The sequence below is a fragment of the Gallinula chloropus genome (assembly GCF_964237585.1).
Source record: "Gallinula chloropus genome assembly, chromosome: 2".
Classification (NCBI taxonomy): Eukaryota; Metazoa; Chordata; class Aves; order Gruiformes; family Rallidae; genus Gallinula; species Gallinula chloropus.
The window spans coordinates 117,609,746-117,628,732 of record NC_140086.1 but is presented as its reverse complement, the minus strand read 5'-3'; the positions used below and the strand labels follow the sequence as shown (position 1 = coordinate 117,628,732).

The following is an 18,987-nucleotide window of genomic DNA, read 5'->3' as shown; positions in this document are numbered from 1 at the left end:
TATCTTCCTTTTATCCCTGATACTTTTCCTCAGACTGACCAAACTGCCTAAAAAGTTACAACAGGTTTAATCTCACTATCAATATATATCTCTTGTTCCCAAGGCATGGTTTCTGTATGTTCAGTTGGATTCTGCCTTCTGAGCTTGCTGACTGACTATTCATGGGAAAAGAATAGCTAGCATAAACAGGATAGGAATTGGCCCTAAAACATTTCACTGATATAAGGAGATATAATGAGGGTATGGCTACAGTCAAGGTAAGCCTAAAAGGCATCTTTCTGAGATAACTCAATAGCCATTTTCCAGCTGTGCTCTCTAAGTTGCTATGTTTTCACTCAACAGTATTACTGCCTTGTGAAAATGTGTCATGACTTTTGAGAAGTTTCTTAGCAGAACTGCACAATATAAAATACAGCTGCAGGGGAGAAAAAGCAAACAAATGTTCCCTTTTGCTCACTTCTAGAATTGTGCTATGCTCTGGGAAGGTGTCTTGCTCTCTTCTCACAGTTTCCACCTTCATGCTGATTCTGCGCATTTTGATGATTGGCCACAAGTCCTCTAGGCTGAAAAGCTCTAATTCAAACCAATTTGTCAAAATGCTATTTTCATTTTCTTTCTCATATGTAAACATTAGCCTTCACAGCAAGTCTTGTGCACTGAATTTAAACTAGATGGAGAACAGTAAATACGGAGGTCCATCTGGTACCCAAGTAGAAATGAAATACTCATTTATTGCCTCTGTACATAAAGCAGCTCTACTTGTAACTTCTACCACCACAAAGGCACTCATTTCACTTATCACACATACAAAGAGGTGTGGTTTCTGAGGTGCTGTGATTTGATCATGCCTTTCTTCTTGTAACTCAGGATAGGAAGTGTTGACTGAGCATATTATCTGTATTATATATCACCAAGCCAAGCCATCTGAAATCTTGACTAAACAGTATTTCTGCATCTATGGTTTTCCTAAACAGGCAGCATGACTGGTTGTATTTCTGTCTTGTTTCTTCATTCCTATTGCGTACTTCAAAACAAGAAACCTTTTTGTTTGAAGTTGAGTCTGTCAACAAAAATGTTTGCAAGAGACTCACTATTATTCAGAGGCAGGTAATTCACTGTAATTCATGACACTTCTGAATGAAGATGTTATATACACAACCCATAGTTCATCCTCTCCTCCACACCAGTTTTTCTTCAATACGATTTTTCATCTGACCACAATGGAAGAAAATGTTGGCTAAAGTCCTGTGGCCATTTTGAACTGAGGTGGTCATGCTCACAAACTTGCAAAGAGGGAATGGGAGAAACTAGATACAATATCATGTTCAAGCTTTATTAGGGTTGAGGGAGAGGGTATTTGGTAACTGTCCATCTATGGCTTTTGAGAACTGACTGAGGGGAAGAACTTTTTTACAATGCCTCCTTGTTCCCTTCTCTCAATCCTGCTATGTTCTATGTCTTCTGAAGGGTTAGGAAGGCAATCCGTAGGCAGCACACATATTTTTAAATTAATTTGAAGGATCAATTCCTTTTTTAGCAAAATCCAAATGATGAGTTGATGAGTAAGGCAAGTTTTGTAGAGAGAGATTTTCTTTCCCTAACAGTATCAGGTGTTCTAATGAAAAAGACAAATTTTCAAACAGACAAGCTCTTAAAATTTTAAATAATCATGATAATTTTTTAAAAGTCTCCTAGAATGTAGCTGACTATGACTGAACTTTTAGGTTAAGTGGTTGTTCATAAGGTCATTGTTTCATTTCCAACTGGGACTAAAGCAATGTGATTTTCAGAAGTAGCAAGCAAGGTTTGAACATAAACAATCAAAAAGCAGGAATACAGACAAGGAACTGAACTTTTTTCTATTTTGTGTGGACTTGAAGAAGCTGTGCCTCTTTTTAGAAGAGAACACCCTACCACTGCTTCCATTTCTTAAGGTTGTAAAGACAGAAAATATTTTTTCTTTACAACTTCTTCTCCCACATATATTTGAATACCTTCTGATCTTGATCTCAGGTAAAACACCACTCTCTTCTGGCTTATTGAAAGTTTTTAGGGACTGGCTATTGTGACTGTGAGGGCTATGTTGCACATTATGTGTAAAGCATCATAAACCAGTATATAGTATCTAACATAGATTCAGTAATCTTTCACTAGTGAACATATTTATTGTCCATTGATCCATTGCTACACACTGTCTAAAAAATTTAATCATTTAACCACGTCTGTCAGTTTGAGCAACTGTCAGTTACCCATAAAAATGTTTTGTTGTGAACCTGGGTAATTTAACAAGAAAATATGAAGCTATGTTGTAATTGTGAATTTAAACTTCATTCTTTAGGAGGCATCAGCTTGTCCAGAAAAGCTAACGAATCCCACTTGACACCTGTGTATGTCAGCACATCAAAAACACCAAGGAAATAAGCAGTGACACAAAAGTCCTCCACACTCATACTTCTTGCATGCAACTGGATCAATCCACAGACAATGTAGCTTTTTTTACCTATTCTCCTGTTCAATAGAGGCCCGCTAAGAAATTAGTATGCAAAACTAACTGAGATTCCAGATTATTAAGAAAAGACATGTACAGAATTAAAAACTGCATAGAGAAGAAAACCAAAAATGCAATTTCATGTTGATAAACAGAGAATCATAGAATCATTAAGGTTGGAAAAGACCTCCAAGATCATCTAGTCCAACTGTCCCTTCACCACCTATATTACTTACTAAGCCGTGTTGACAATGGTGACAAAAACCATCCTTGATTTGCTGAAAAATATGCATTTCAGGTTGGCCACATCTTCAGTGATATTCAACTAACAAAGCAAAAAAATAATAATTCTTCTACAAGGTTGTAATGGTAACATCTGCTCTAGCAAACCTCCCTGTCTCTTGTAGGAAATGAACAGAGAGAGAATCTGATTATATTTGCCTTTAAAGGACAGTGTTTTCTATTTCTGAAGTGCTTGCTCTAGCACCGGTTTGTGCACATTAGCACAGAAGGCTGATCAAAAGGGGGTGTGTTGTAATTAAAACATTAAGCCACACTGCTTGTGTTTACTCTGAAAAATATAAACATAAAACACCTCCCAGTGGGAGTGGTAAACTAACTAGCGTGTATAAACCTCTGTGATGTTTGGGCAGGAATGATGTGGCCTAATGAGGCAATGGAGAGTATTAATTATAATCAAGCTATATACCAGAGAGGTATTACAGAGTAAATGTCATTTTGTGAACAAATATACCATGCTTCCACATTGTCATTTGATTCTGCAAAGTCAGAAATGAGGTTGGTTATGTGAACATTGATACAAGCAAAGGTAACTTTTGCAACAGGTTGGATCAGCATCCTATAAGATTGTCTGGTACCCCGTGAATTTCTATTCCAGCATTTCCTTTTATGTGAAACTTCTGTGGACTTCATTTTTCTAACTCCACACGTAACCTACTTAGGAGGGTAATTCAGGGTTTTCCAGAACTATTTAATCTAGGGTTGGCACTTTTTCTGTGTGCTGGAATAAAAGTAAAAAAAAAAAGGTTGATTTAAAGTTTCTGATGTGATTCATATGATTGAACAGATCACACTAATATGCACCATGCTGGAGTGCCCAGGTTAGGAAAGTGAACAAACTCTTTGATTTCACTGAATTTAACAGAAAAATCCTACAAAGTTTCAAAAATATTTTCATACAAGTATGTAAAAGTATTAATAAATATTAAGTAAGCTAACAGTGTAAATGTTTATAATTTTTCAACTTTTTATTTTAGGATGATTGAGAAACCAAACATTCCATGTGGACATGGAATTTTTTTTACAGATACTGCTATGAAAAATGCTGCTACCAAAAGTTTCATGTGCCTATTCCTATATAACTATACTTCTATCTAAAGAATGGATCCAATCGTACTTGACTAAGTTTCTGCAGACTCTCCAATATTTCCATTTGAAAAATGGAAAGCATAATGTGTTCTTGAGTTCCAGCAAGGTAAGAAGGGAATGTTAACAGTAACTAATTCCATATTTTTCTTGGTAATATTGTCAGGTTTTCCGACATGGTGACCGAACACCAATTGTAAACTTTCCAACTGATCTACACAAAGAAAGTGAATGGCCCCAGGGATTTGGACAACTTACCAAGGTATGTTAACTTTCTTAGAAGCACTTCTATAAGCTACTAAAATAGGAAGTGGGCAGATTGTTTTCTGTGTGTCTCAGAAATATGAGCACTGATAGTTGGTATTAGCAATACCTGGGAATTCATAAACATTTTTGCAACATTATTCATCAAACTACTATTAAATTGAAATCTTGTTCATCATAGCTTTCTAACTACCTTCCAAAAATCAACAACTTCCTGATAGCGTGTCTGGATTCAGATAGAAGGCAAGTTTAAACATTGTCTATACTCTTAACATCGATAAATTTCTAATGACCACTAAGCACTGAGCCCTGTGAGAGGGTAAAATAATGATACTTGCCCACCAGGTCAAGTGGTGAGCCCACATCTCATCATTTGACGGGCAACCACCCCCTCATAAAACGAGAGAACTCTTGGAGTAGAAGGCTTTCTCTGGGGACAATATACCTTCTAATAAGGCTACTTTCAGCCCTGAGTTTAATTAAGATGCATGAAATGTACTTCTTGCTCTGGCATTTCAACATCAAGCCTTAGCTCTTTAGCTGTATTTGACATACAAAATTCGGGAGCAAAGAGAGGCCAATGCATTTCCTAATAATACTTCATCATGATGCAGAAGCATGAATCAGAGACAATTCAGCATTTATTGTTTGAACTGAGGATTGAAAGATCTGTAAAATGCAGACACACAGATGGCACATGACTATCCCTGGATACATAGCTTATGTTGTAAGAAATAAAAAATGAATGCTTTGGCACAGATTTTTTTTTGAGAGCAACAGTAGTAAGAATGTAGTTCTCTGACAGCTAAAATCCCCTGAGTTCATATCACAGCTTTGGAAATCTATAAAAGACAGTGTGCAATCTAAGGCAACTGCAGGTGCACCAAGGCAAAGATGGAAGAATGTCACTTAAGGCATGAAATGCAAGCCACAAATTTATCAGGTTGATCAAATAGCAGAGCAATTGCAACAACAAATACTACCTGACACACACTTTATAATGCTGATCTTTAATAACTCCAGGAGCATATAAAGAGCTACAGTACTGTGGAAACAGTATATGCATAGAGTCAGGCACATTGCCTTTCCTGTAGTAGATGTTGGAGTCTAGCACTTCAGAACATATAATTTTTTCATAGATATAAATCAGTTTTTCTATTAAAAATTCTAGATCACCTAAAACATATATAGTACATAGCAGAAATCGTTGAAGACCAATTCAAAACTGATTGCTGAAGACAAGAAAACAGAAAAGGCATTTCTACATTAAGATTCTCCAATCACCATAATCTAATGATCATCTGTATGCTTACCTCACAGACTGGAATGCAGCAGCTATTCAAACTTGGACAGTACATGAGAGAAAGATATTCCAACTTCTTGAACAGCACCTACAACAGGCAAGAGGTATATAGCAGAACTTTCTGGAGGACATTTGTCTGACATAGTGGAACTATGGACTTGTGCTAGACAAAAGCACATCATCATATTCATTTCATTAATGGAAAAATTAAGATAATAGAAGAACATTTTTAAAAGTCATGCTTTTACATCAAGGTAAAATCATAGACTGAGGACTAACTTTCGGCTCCTGCGTTCAGTTTGGGTCTTTCAATGCACAGTTTTCCAAGACTGAGCAGCTCTACACCATTGAATGAACTGGGAATTTACACATAGTGAGGCAATATAATTCTATTCTGCTGAAAGTTGAATGTATATCCTGCCATGTGTTGGGCCATACTCGCATACTTCATCCTGTATGAGAGGTCTAACAGTTGTTTGGATGTCCTTGTCTTATGGCATAGATCAATTGTGGGGAAGACACCACTACGATTTTGGTCAGAACATGGGGGATGTATTGATGGGAAGGCATAAAAGACTATAGCTTTGTCATGCTTCCAAGAGTGGTTTATAATTTTAAGTGTCTTCATTCCTGAGGTACAGCAGATGGCTTATATCAATGTTCCTCTAAATCTCAGAAGATGGAGAGCTTCCTTCTTTTAAATCATGCTTTCTTATTCTTCTTAGCTTAGTCTCAAGGTTAAATTCAAATTTGAAAGATGCTTTGGCAATTCCATTTATGCAAATGAAGTATGGCCCTAGAAAACTGAGTTATGGTTTCAATGTTTTGACTTCATGCAAAAACTGAAAACATGATGCCAGGATTGATGAGTTGGATCAAATTTCCTCATTGTTTTTATTGTTTCCAATTTCTTTTTAACTCTTTGCCATTCTATCTTCAGTTTTATATTCAAAGTACAGATTATGATCGCACCATTATGAGTGCCCAGTCATACCTTTCGGGCCTCTTTCCACCAACCAGCAGCCAAATTTGGAACCCTGAGATTCTTTGGCAACCCATCCCAGTTCATGTTTTTCAAAAATCAACAGACCAGGTGAGTACTGGCTGGACACTTCCTGCAACACCTTAAACTTTCCCAGAAGGAAAAGAGAAAAATGAGGGTAAAAAGCTTAAAAATATTTTCTATTCTCTTTGAGTTCAACCTAATAGAAAGCATCAACTGCAGCTACTAGCTGACAAGTGTGTTATAGGTCAACTGTAATAGAATACTTGAATTGTCATCCACACTACCATTGTCTTCAAGGTACAGCTAACATTTCTCCTGGCAAAGACACTTTTGGACAGTATTGTAAGGAAGCTGCCCTAAACCTTTAGAGAGAACAAGTGCTTTTCCAAGCACCAATCAAGCTCCCCTCCATAGCAAGTTTGTTCCATAGTTTATTCAAGGAATGGAATTCTCACCAGTCACTCTAATGACCTCTCAAATATAACTTTCCTATTCTGGTAGTACTTAGGTACCCTAATTACAGACAAGGGCTCTTTTATGCTCCATGCTATACAAATGTCTAATGAAACCCTAGCACTTGCTTTGCAGTTCATAATAAAAGCAGACCTACCTGAATGCTACGTCTTTTAGAACATACGCAGCTCTCCTGCCTGAGTCAAGTTTAGATTTTAATTTCACTGGTTCCTGTGAAAAGGATCAGTGTGTTGAACAAAGACAAAAAGTTATAGAGTGTAGTGACAGAAAGGCTAATTTTCTTCTGCCTTTGTGGACAGAAGTTGACTTGAAGGAAATGTATACAAAAACTCTGTTTAATAAGTGCCTATCCAGTCACCAACATCAGAGAATGGACCCTGTCATTAAGGGGTGGCCACACCTGCTTCCCAGTGGCATTCCTCCATTCTTGGAGGCCATGCTTGAAAGCATGTACAGAGAGAAAGGGTTTCCACAAACTGGATTTCGCATTATGTGATTCAGCTTGAAACTTGACTATGTCCCTGAAACAAAGAATGTCACTGCTATTTAAAGGTGGACCACTAGGGGAAGTTCTTTCACCAGAAGACATGAAAAAGCATCAAAGTGGCCAGACCATTGGCCAAATAAAACCTCAAAGCTCTTAGGGGAATCACAGTGCAGTGTAATGACCTGTTTGGAGAAGGCAAGCTCATTTGTAGAAAGCTCTAGTACCTCATCACTTCTGCAGCTGACTGAGGAGTAGGTATTGATGTTTCACTGAAATACAACACCGCAGCAACTCAAAATTTCTGTTATGCAATCCACCTGGAAAAAAAAAACATTGTTCCCTTGTTTAACCAAGCAGATGTTTGAGGGTATTTTCAAGCCCTAAGCAATAAAAAGTGGGAAATCAATGCCAAGTATAATCTTGTATAAAAAAATAATCACAGTTTATTTTTCAGCCACTGAGATCTATCAAGACCTGACAGGCAACAGTGCTGAGTACTGCTTAATGAGGCCAAAGGGAGTGGCTTAATTAATAACACCCAGAGGGGAATAATTAAGCCATACAGCAAAAGAAACATTTGTTATTGTGTAATTAAACAGCATTCCCTAGCTTCATTTTGCAGTTTTGAGCCTTCCCCCTCCAATGTGCTGAAGAAAATGCACCCTTGGACATCCGTCCAAGTGAAAGTCTGCTAGTGTCAGTTGGTGGCTGCTGCAAGCTTCACCTTGATAAATCAGAGAGATATGAAAAGCAAGGGAAGTACAATCTGAGCAAGGGAAGTACAATGTAGACCTTCTTGCACTTATATAATCCACATACATTGAATGGAATCTTCCTAGGAACATCTTCACAGGGATTTCTCCACTGTATATTAACACAGTATGTATGGTTACAAGATGATATTAGTGTTGGGTCAAAAATGTTCTAGTGATGTGACAAAGTGCTGAGCCAGCACAAGCTTATTTTGCTCATCATAGCTTTTTACTGACACTTTACGCTGATCAGGTATAAAGTGTATTTGCCAGAACAGAGTTTTCTGGACACATCTGTATTTCCTCATGGTTCAGCTCAAACGTGTATTATCAGGTGACCTTGTAATGCACCCGCTTGGAGTTATTAAAAGTGAACCATACCCCTAAACAGGAACAGAGCCATTAGGGTCATAGCTGTTTGATATTTCAGGAGCAATTTATTTCTCACTCCTGTTTTGAGCTCCTTCCATTAAGTGGTACTTAAAATGTTTACCATAATATGTTGCTTACCTCTGAAGAGACGAGAGTGCAATGTGTAGATGAAGAAGCAAGTCAGATTCCAGTGCCAAGTGGAGTCAAGCTGCATCTGGAGGGATTCAGAAATTAAGAGGGAAACAGTAGCTTTCTAAAACTTCTTCTCATGGATCCCAAAGTGATCCCCTGACAGATATGCATAATTGCTTCTTTTGCCACAATCAGTTAAACTGAGGGAAATCAAGCTGGCATAGTCACAAGTAGCCACTGAAAACTCAAGTTACTACAGTGTGTTGCTTATGTTAACTAAATTCATGAACAAGTTACCCAAACAAACCATTATGGAGTAGCTGTAGCACAGCCATGAATCAATCTAACAAATATTACATCAGCAGTTTCATCAACAGAAAAACTAGATGTGTGTTGACTAATTCTAAAACTATTCTGAGGTTTACTTCTCTGTTTCAGGTGCTGCATTTTCCTCTGCCTGGTTGTCCCCGTTTTGATGAACTTCAGAATGAAACACAAACTTCTAGTGAATTTCAAAATAGAATACAACCATACATGGTAAGACAAAATAAAAAGAAAACAAAATCTTAGAAGGAAAGTAATTAAGACTTTAAAAAGTATGGAATGACATTGTTTCCTTTTGCTTGAAAGGAAAAATATCTAAATGCTAAAAAGAATAAATTCTGAGGATGCTCTTAAGATCAGAAATTAAGATCAAAATGATCAAAAAGCATGTTTCATATGCTTATGCATTTCTCACACTTTTCTATATTAATCTTTTAAAATGTGAATTTAACAATAATTTTCTGAGACTATTTAAAGCTGTGTATAATTAAAGTTCAATGATCTGAGGCAGGAAGAAATTTCTGGATGCAGCAATTTCCACTTTTACAGAGTAGCACACAACCAATTGTAAAAGATCTGATAAATATGAAACTTGGAAGGGTTTATACCTTCCTGCTGTGACATTCTGAAGTTGACACTGCAAGAGAGAACTGAAACAAGCCCAACCAGGAGAATGCTCTGCCTTATGTAAATTGCTCTGAGCTGCATTTGGTACATTGATTGTATGCCTGTCTCGAGCAACCATGTTCCTGTGGACAATAACTGCTCTAGTTAGTGATTATCGCTGCTCTGTTGGTTGCCTACCATGATGTTTGTAATAGCCCTGCTACACAAATAAAGCAGGGGTCTTGTGTTCCTCATACCCTGACTGCACCTGTACGCATTCTCTCAAAGTCACTTCAAGCTTAGTGCTTGATCTAAACTCAGTATTTTCCTTTGTTGGTTTATTTCTAGCTGTCTGCTAGCCCAGCTACTTTTGTCAGCCTCACTCACCTGTCAGGGAGGTGAATTATGGCTTCATAGCTACACTCTCTTTCAGCTACCAGTATGAAACAGCTAAGATAGGAATAAGGGATATAAAGGAGCCCCTTTATTGTCCAGTGGTAGCATGTAGCAAGAATCCCTGTGTGAATTGTTGTAGAACCATTACTTAGATAGGTCTCCTTCAATGGCAGAAGGAAAACCTAACTTCCTTCTCTATTTCTTTTTGCCTCATCCTGACTGTTTGCCTTCACTCTCTTTAATTTTCTCCTTGCCTTTTTTCTCAAGTTCCTTTTCCCTTAGTGCCTTCCTCTCCTTTATATCTTGAGGTGACTGAGGTAGCTTCCTGGAGCAGCCAGAAGGAGAGAAGAGTGCAGCAGAGACAAACACTTAACCCTAGCAGGGCTGAGAAAAAACAGTGTCTGAAATAGGGACTGGTACCTTGAAATGGTTATAAAATGAAATCTGCAACCAAAATCTTACACTACAAAGGTGTAAAATCAGCCACTACCATGTTGCCAGGCTGCGTGCTAATTAATCCATTTGCATACATGTTCCATATGTATCAAGTACTTGTGGTATACTCTTCACTTTTTTTTTCCCTAGGATTTTTTGCAAACAATGGCAGTTAACACAGGACTTGAACTAAATCATCTTAAAATACTTGACAATTTCCAGCTCTGGAATACGTATGATACACTACACTGTGAGGTAATAGGGCAACGGGGGTTGGGGAAAATAATAACTTCTAAGTTGGGTTTCAATTAAACAATGGCAATGTGTTTTCATAGGAACAAGTTGCCTTCTCTCCTGGATTTTTATTATTATTATTATTATTATTATTATTATTATTATTATTATTATTATTATTATTATTATTATTATTATTATATTTGAATCAAAGTTCTAATTTAGTTCACTGGGAAAAGATAACCTAAAAATATGATTTACATCTTGGGAAACTGTTATTTCCCTTTGATATTATATTCTAAAGCACTGGTACCAAAATCCATTCCCTTTATTCCCTCATTTTCTTTCCCAGTACGCTGCTATAGAATTGAGTATGTTGCCTAGGATATATTTATGATTTTTAACAGGAAAATTAAATTATTTGCTTTAACCTATCAATAGGTAAATATAAAAAATCTTAGATATTGTAAAAAAGGGAAAGATTATGATCTAATAGTTATAAAATTCAGAGATGATGATGTCCCCCAGTCAATAAAATCAGACCCATGCCAAGTATGGGATGTTTCCATTTGGCCCCAGCCATTACCAGTTGCACATGAAAGCTGTTGGACACAACATCCTCACACAGAGGCACTTAGACACTTATAAAACACTGTCAACTCTTACCTTACTGGAGAGGGACACTTGTCTGGATATGGCCAGCAATGAAACTGGCATCTGGGCAACTCTACAGAAGACAGGAAACATCAAAGCTAGAATACACCCTGAAGAACCTGAAGGGAAGAGGATAAGACACATGCCTGCAATATTTCACACTAAGAAACCGAAACACTATAGCAAGAACATACTATACCTACAAGCGATCTCCTTCACAGAGGTGTTTCCCCGCTTCCCATTCATCCTCATCAAGTTGATCCCCATTCCCACCGAGGATATTTGAGGGCTCACTGATGAGATAAACTGCACTGGGCAAAGAACTGCAGTACTGCCTGAGAGAGTCCAAATGTAGTAGTGTAATGCTGGGCAACTGGGTGAAGAAAAGCAGTAGAATAAAAAAACACATTATTTTGTTTTCCTTTATTACTAGGATATTCACAACTATACTCTCCCTGTATGGGCCACCAAAGATGTAATCGGCAAGATGGAAAAACTGGCAGAATTGTCCTTATTATCTCTATTTGGGCTTTATAAAACAGAAGAGAAAGCACGACTACAAGGAGGTAAATCAAAATACATAGCTCTCAGAAAAGAGGACACAATGTTTATGATAACATGCCACATCCCGTCACCTTATTCATGTAAAAATATTGATGCAGAATCTTGATTTCTAACTATGGTATATTAAGCATGAAAATATGTGCTGAACACTGGCATCTTCATGGACAAGATATTGAAACAAGGTGTAAACATGAAGGTCTTTAGTTATCCCATAGTTTTTAAGGTATTAGGATTTGAAGAAAGATTATAGAAATCCAAGGGGAAAAAAATCAAGCCTTCATGAGCATGACCATAACTTGTCTGACATTAGGTTAGATTAAATTTAAATTCTGTTTCACCAACATTTATTCTAATTGTTTCCTGATCTTTGTTTTTCCCTTTGATATACTGGTTATGTATTGTGCCAAAACCTTGGCAACACATCAGTAGATCTCTGAAAAACTGACATAAAGCTGCTCCAAAACAGAAGATGAGAGATTCAAGTTATGCCTACACTGCAAGAACTATGACTAGTGCTTAGCACCAAAATTGAGACATAAAGGCTATGCACAATATGAAAGTACTTCAGGACACAACCCCCGAGGATGTATCATGTGATCCTCATGTGTCCATAAGCAAGAAACTCAAACATGTAAGCATGAAGGAGCTGGTTGATGTGGTTGCCAAGCTGCTCTCCATCATATTTGAAGAGTTGTGGCTGTCGGGCGAGGTCCCTGGGGACTGGAAAAAGGGTCACATCACTCCCATTTATAAGAAAGGGAGCAAGGAAGACCCAGGGAACTACAGGCCAGTGAGCCTCACCTCTGTGCCTGGGAGGATCATGGAACAGATCCTCCTGGATGACATATTGGAGCACATGAGGGATGAGTGCGTGATCTGGGACAGCCAGCACAGCTTCACCAAGGGAAGGTCGTGCCTCACCAATCTGGTGACCTTCTATGATGGAGTGAGAGCGTCAGTGGATAAAGGGAAGGCAACTGATGTCATCTACCTGGACTTGTGCAAGGCCTTTGACACAGTCCCCCACCACATCCTTATCTCTACATTGGAGAGATGTGGATTTGATGGGTGAATCATCCAGTGGATAAGAAACTGGTTAAAAGGACACAGACAAAGGGTGGTGGCCAATGGGTCTATGCCCATGTGGAGGCTGGTGACAAACGGGGTCCCCCAGGGGTCTGTCTTGGGACCGATGCTCTTTAACATCTTTATCAATGACATTGATTATGAAACTGAGTGCACCCTCAGCAGTAAGTTTGCAGATGACACCAAGCTGAGTGGTGTAGTTGACACAACAGAAGGAAAGGAAGCCATCCAGAGGGATCTTGACAGGCTGAAAAGGTGGTCCCAGGTGAACCTAATGAGGTTCAACACTGCCAAGTGTAAGGTCTTGCACTCTTTTTATAGAGAGAGTGGTGAGCTGCTGGAATGGGCTGCCCAGAGGTGGTGGATGCCCCATCCCTGGAGGTGTTCAAGGCCAGGTTGGATGGGGCCTTTAGGTAGCCTTGTCTAGATTACGCTGGGAGGTTGGTGGCCCTGCCTGTGTCAGGGGGTTGGAACTCTATGATCCTTGGGGTCCCTTCCAACCCAGACCATGCTATGATTCTATGAACGTCTGCAGACTGGACCATTTGGGGCTAGGCTTTTTAATGCACAAACCCTGCAGTCTATACCTAGGTATTAGCAGCCTCCTCTCCTAGATATAGATATCACTGAATTAAACTGTATAGTAATTACATGCTCAAACCTGCACTAAAGCCCTGCAGCTGGTAGATGGCCATATCATGTGGTCAGGATGTCTTCTGGTGTTCAGGGGCATACCAGTTATGCCCTCTCTCCATATAATGATACAAATTTTGCTACAGGGAATTTCAGCTGCCCTTATCCCATTGGCTCTACAATATCTCTGGGCTGCAAAAAGGAGTACAAAAGAGCTGTAGTAAAATGAATACTACGTGACTTGTTGGAAGTAAGCAGTTAAAAATAGCTCTTCAGCATCTAGAGAGGAAGAAGCTAGCAAGCACAGCTGTCATTATTGCAACACTCCAGATTAAAAAATGAAGGGGAGGAGATCTCAGCGTAACAAAACTGTGTCATTAGCCCAAATTATCACGATAGCTCTTGATAATTTCTGTAAATCCTGCCACTTCACTTGACCTGGATGATGAATTACATATTTACCCCGTAATATCTTCTCTCCAGTTATGAACTTGCAATCTAAAAAATGAGTATGAGGCCTGAGTCTTCTATTTGACACTCAAAATCTTTTTTGTTTGTTTTTCTGCAAATGTTATACCTTCATTTTAATCTTCTTTGTTCCTGTCTGTTTAAGGTGTCCTTGTGAATGTTATTTTAAATAGTATTAAACAAGCTGCCAATTCTTCAAAACAAAGAAAAATGGAGGTCTACTCTGCAGTGAGTATTTTGATCTTTTATAAATCTTGGTATGATTTTACTAGTAAAATACCCTTACAGAGAATAATGAGTCTCCCTGTAAGTTAAATGAAAGAATAACATAATAGAGTCCAATTCAGCTAACAAGCTGAACACCAGTCAGTACAAGAACACAGCAGGAGAATGGATCACAACTCAGTTTCAGTCAAACTGCGCTTGTAAAATAATTATGTATTTTAACACCCATTTTTTTCTGCAACTTAATGGTGCAGTTTTTATAAGTTGCATCTTTCCTTAAGTGCTCCTAACCTAGAGGTGCTGACACATAGCAGAACTTCAGCTGTGACTCAAAACCCTTCCTCAGCTTACAAAGGGATGATACAGCTGTGGATTCTTTTTTTTTTTTTTTTCTGGCTATAGAGGATGAAGAGGGCCATTTGGGTCAGACCAAGATCCACTTAGCTCATTCATTATCCTGTCTCTAACAATGGCCAACAGCAGTGAAGAATGTGAGAATAATGCCAGCACAGTGCGATGCCTCTCCTAATACAACCTTCCAGCAATCTGTGGCTTAGGGACTTCCTGAGATAGAATCTGTGTCTGTGCGGTTAATAGTGCTTGACAGACTTTCTTCCATCCATTTATCTAACCGCTTTTTTTAATGCATTTATACTTCAGGGCTCTGCAACATCCTGTGGCAACTATTTGTGTAGTAGAAAAAAAGTACTTCCTCTTTTTTTTTTTAAAAAAAAAAGAAACCTTAAAGCTGATTTAGCTTGTTTCTGGAACTTCTACTGAGAGAAAGGGGGAATAGTTGTTCTTTATTCACCTTTTGTAGGTCATTATTTACTATTTTCTGTCACACCTCTTCCATCTTTTCCAAGATGGAGTCCTACCCTATTTAATCTTTCCTCACATAGAAATATCTCACAATCTTAAATCTTTCTTGCTGCCTTTTCTGCATGTTTTCTAGCCCTACTATATTATTTTTTGCATCCACAAATTTCACTGCTACTTTAATGCCTTGGAGCCAAGTATATTCTTATTTATTAAACTGATTAGTCTAAAAAGTTCCAGATCCTGAATAATAATTTAAACATAGATGTTAGACTCTAATATAAATAAGCCTCACAAATATGCGTATAAAGACATTTGCAAAACTTAAGCATCAAGGTGTTGGGACATCCCTCCTTCAGCTCCTCCTCCTGGAATACCCTGCAAGAGGAGGGATGAGGAAGAGACTGCAGGTGGGTGGGCAACTGATTCCATCAAAACAGAAGATAAACTGAGATTTTATTGTGTAAGTCCAAATAGAAGGAACCACAATCTAAGAAGTTCTGGAGTGTGTCTGGAGGCGAGAACAGTCTTTGCATACAACTATTAGTCTGGTAAACTATTTGTATCTTCACTTGAAATGTCACAGTACTATCTTATACTGCCTTAATTTGACCTTGGAATCAAAAACATTCCTGAAGGAGTAGCAAAATGCATTGAAAAACTACATTTACTTCTCAGACCACATCTTGCTTTAACTCAGCTATCTCTGACTTCAAAATACTGCCAAATGATGTAAAACACATAATGCAGTAACTCCTTGGAAATGCTCCCTGCTGTGTGTAGTAATCTGTTACAATGTTGAATAGGCTGAAAATATTTTTATGGTCAAATTTACACAGGTTTTGTTTTATCTTGGTTTCTACTCCCAGTCTACTCTTGTCTCATTATTATGGATAAGTGGTAGTTGACTTAAATAACTTTTAAGGATGGCTTTATTGGTTTTTTCCCCTAATAGCATGACACTACAATTGGGGCCCTCCAGATTGCTCTCAATATTTTCAATGGAAAACTTCCACCATATGCTGCTTGCCAGTTTTTTGAACTCTACCAAGAAAGCAGTGGGCAAGTATCTTCTTATCTATGCAAGAACAAGGAATGTTTGGAATTTGATTCCCCCTTCCCCAAAATAATTTTCCCCTCAAATATTCTGAGAATATTAGCTTTTAAGCTAATACTTCACTAAACAGTCCAAAGGCACCCTAATTTATATTAAACCCAGGAAAAATTATGTTTGCTGGATGCACGTGTATCTGTGTGCTTTGATAGATAGGAAGAAGATGAAAACAGGCCTTACCATTAGGAAGTAAACGATAAAATAAATTTTCCACTTTCTTCAAATGATAGCAACAACATTTCTGAGACATCTCACATAAACTGTTTGGCTTAGAAGAGCCTGATGTGGTTGTCATTCAAGGAGCCTTCAGAAAGGCCTTTTGAGCTGGCTGACGACCTGTGCAGTAACATAACCATCTTTGGCAAAGTGGACTTTGCAGATGTCTTTCACAAAGCCCCCATTCTTTAAAAACAGGTTCTAGAGCAGGATGTCAGAGCCTGCTTCCAATATTCTGTGTCTAAATAGGATACTTTATTTCAGAACTTTTTTATTTTAAAATCTTTTCAATGTTGTTAATCAGGCAATACAGTATTGAAATGCATTATCGGAATGACTCTTCGAAGGATCCTTACCTACTCACGCTGCCAGGATGTACCTCTTCTTGTCCACTTGAGAAGTTTGCTGAACTAGTTTCTCCTGTGATTACAGAAAATTGGTCAAAAGAATGTGGGAAGAAAGACAAAATGAGAGGTATTGTAACAGCTCTGTATTTTCTACGTAAAACATGGAGCCAGAAATTGTATCAATGGCTCCAAACTCTGTACCTTTCACAGAATAGATAGATCTCTCTTTAACAAGTGTGGACCAGCTTTACTATGGTCCACACTTGTCACAGCTTTACTTTACTAAGCTGTCAGAAATTAAATTTCTCTGAAAATCTTAAGAGTAGTCTTGCCCACCAGTGTGAAAACAGTGTTGTTATTATTAGCATACTCATATATGGAGCTATCTACAGGCCGTGGCCAAAACTGGAACTCCACTTGTTGAAAAGGCCTGATAGAAATATGAGTGTGGTTGCTATGCAAGGAGTGCTGAGTATGTTGGATGATCAGACCTTCTGTGGATTCAAAGCAAGAATGGCTTGCTCATACACAGCGAGATTGATGCATCTGCAGAGGAAGCTTGATGCATTTGTATTTCTGGCATATGTACTGAGGACACCTTAACCTCCATTGCACCCACGGAGTGCAGCTGATCCATGCAGATATAGCAGCTATTTGCCTCGGATTACCAACAGCTGACAACTGATAATCTCTTCCTGCCTGAATCTTATTTCCAGGAGGGAAGTGAAGAGCAAGGCAACACTTGCTACTTTCCATTAGTATTCCCCTCTTTCTGCATATATTCAGTGTTTTACTGATCCCTGGTGAAACTCCTTGTCAACTACACGTAGTGTCTCTTGCCCTGTGAAAACAGAGTAAGACTTACCCATACTTATTTCAAGGACTGAAGTATACATTTTCATACTTATGTTGCACGTGTCAGTAAGTGCAGGCCATGGGATCTTGCCAGAAATACAAACAAAATGGAACTGTATTTCCCTTGTAGATATTTGTAATTAGACTGTCATTTCTGTTCCAAAATTATATACATGTATTTCTTTCAACTCCATTTTTCTTTATTGTTTTTCCTTCACAGATATTTTTATCGGATTTGATGTTGCTGTTGGCCTTTTGTTCATTTTTGACCTTGTACTGCTCTACCTCCTTTATCATTATGGACGCTGTAGGCGCAGAAATAATTACCAAGACATTTAAGGGGAAGGTAAAGAAATGAAAGAGAGCGCGGCAAGCAATCCTTTAAGTTGCCTATATCCACAAGTTTGCTCTGGCCAAATTAATCTCCAATGCATACTCAAACTTGAAGAGCTGAGGAATCTGCAGCCTAGCTCCTAAAAGACTAAAAAACTGCAGTGAGAAATACTGTAGAAATGTTATTTTTAAGAATGTACTTTTGTAATAAGACTGAATTACTCCAATTGTGAACTTTCAAATCTTCCACTATTATTAAGCACCCTTAAGTCAACCAGCAGGGTGAAGGAATACTTTTGCCCATGCTTTTTTTACCTATAGTTCCTGTTACCATTTAGCCCTCTGTTTCTCTCTTACCCTACTCAATGAGTCTTTCTTGAAAACCAGTCTGCAATATTTTCCTTTCTTCTTACACATGCCTATTTTTTTGATGCACAGAAAAATGTGTTAGGTGAGCAAAAGCTACAATTACTGTGTGAAAAAGATTCCATATTAGCACTTGGGCACATGGTTTCTGCATTTATTCATGCAAACTTCTGACCTTGGCCTTCAGCTATTAGAAGTCTGCAGCCTGCCTTTTGAATGAGTTACATTACTATAGTTCTTACTGAACTACTAGAAACTCTGTGGAGCTCTGTGGCACATACAGGCATCAAGCAAGAAGCTTAGCCAAACAGGATCTTGGTCAGTGTTCACAACTTCAGTAATATGCAAAAGTAAATACATTAAAACCTGATTTCTGCTGCTTTATTCTGTTTTTCTGAGCTCCCAGTAATGAATGAACCTTTACCCTGCATCTTTTTTACAATGCATCTGTTCTGTGTCCTGCTGCAGGTCCCTTCTATAATCTTACTTCTCTCTTACAACAATTTCTCAAGCTGCCACTCTGTTCATCACCTTTCATTTTCATTTACAATAATTCCTTTAACTCTTTGCTCTGTTCAAAATCCCTTATGCTAGTAAGACTTGCACTGAAAGTAAGAAAATAATGATTTCGCTTTTTGTATGTTGATC

At 38.2% G+C, this 18,987-nt stretch overlaps 1 protein-coding gene across 1 annotated transcript in view; it reads left to right on the top strand.

Annotated features, from left to right (window-relative positions):
- The window catches only part of ACP3 (acid phosphatase 3), a gene marked incomplete at both ends in the record, with an annotated part of 47,988 nt that extends 30,009 nt beyond the window's left edge, over positions 1-17,979 (top strand). The window contains 10 exons of the mRNA XM_084260659.1: positions 4,041-4,136; positions 5,459-5,545; positions 6,382-6,534; positions 9,103-9,201; positions 10,576-10,680; positions 11,747-11,879; positions 14,210-14,292; positions 16,064-16,170; positions 16,743-16,912; positions 17,861-17,979. Of these exons, the coding sequence (XP_084116785.1) occupies positions 4,041-4,136; positions 5,459-5,545; positions 6,382-6,534; positions 9,103-9,201; positions 10,576-10,680; positions 11,747-11,879; positions 14,210-14,292; positions 16,064-16,170; positions 16,743-16,912; positions 17,861-17,979 (1,152 nt within the window). The remainder of the gene's footprint in view (positions 1-4,040; positions 4,137-5,458; positions 5,546-6,381; positions 6,535-9,102; positions 9,202-10,575; positions 10,681-11,746; positions 11,880-14,209; positions 14,293-16,063; positions 16,171-16,742; positions 16,913-17,860) is intronic.
- Between the last annotated feature and the right edge of the window lie 1,008 nt (positions 17,980-18,987).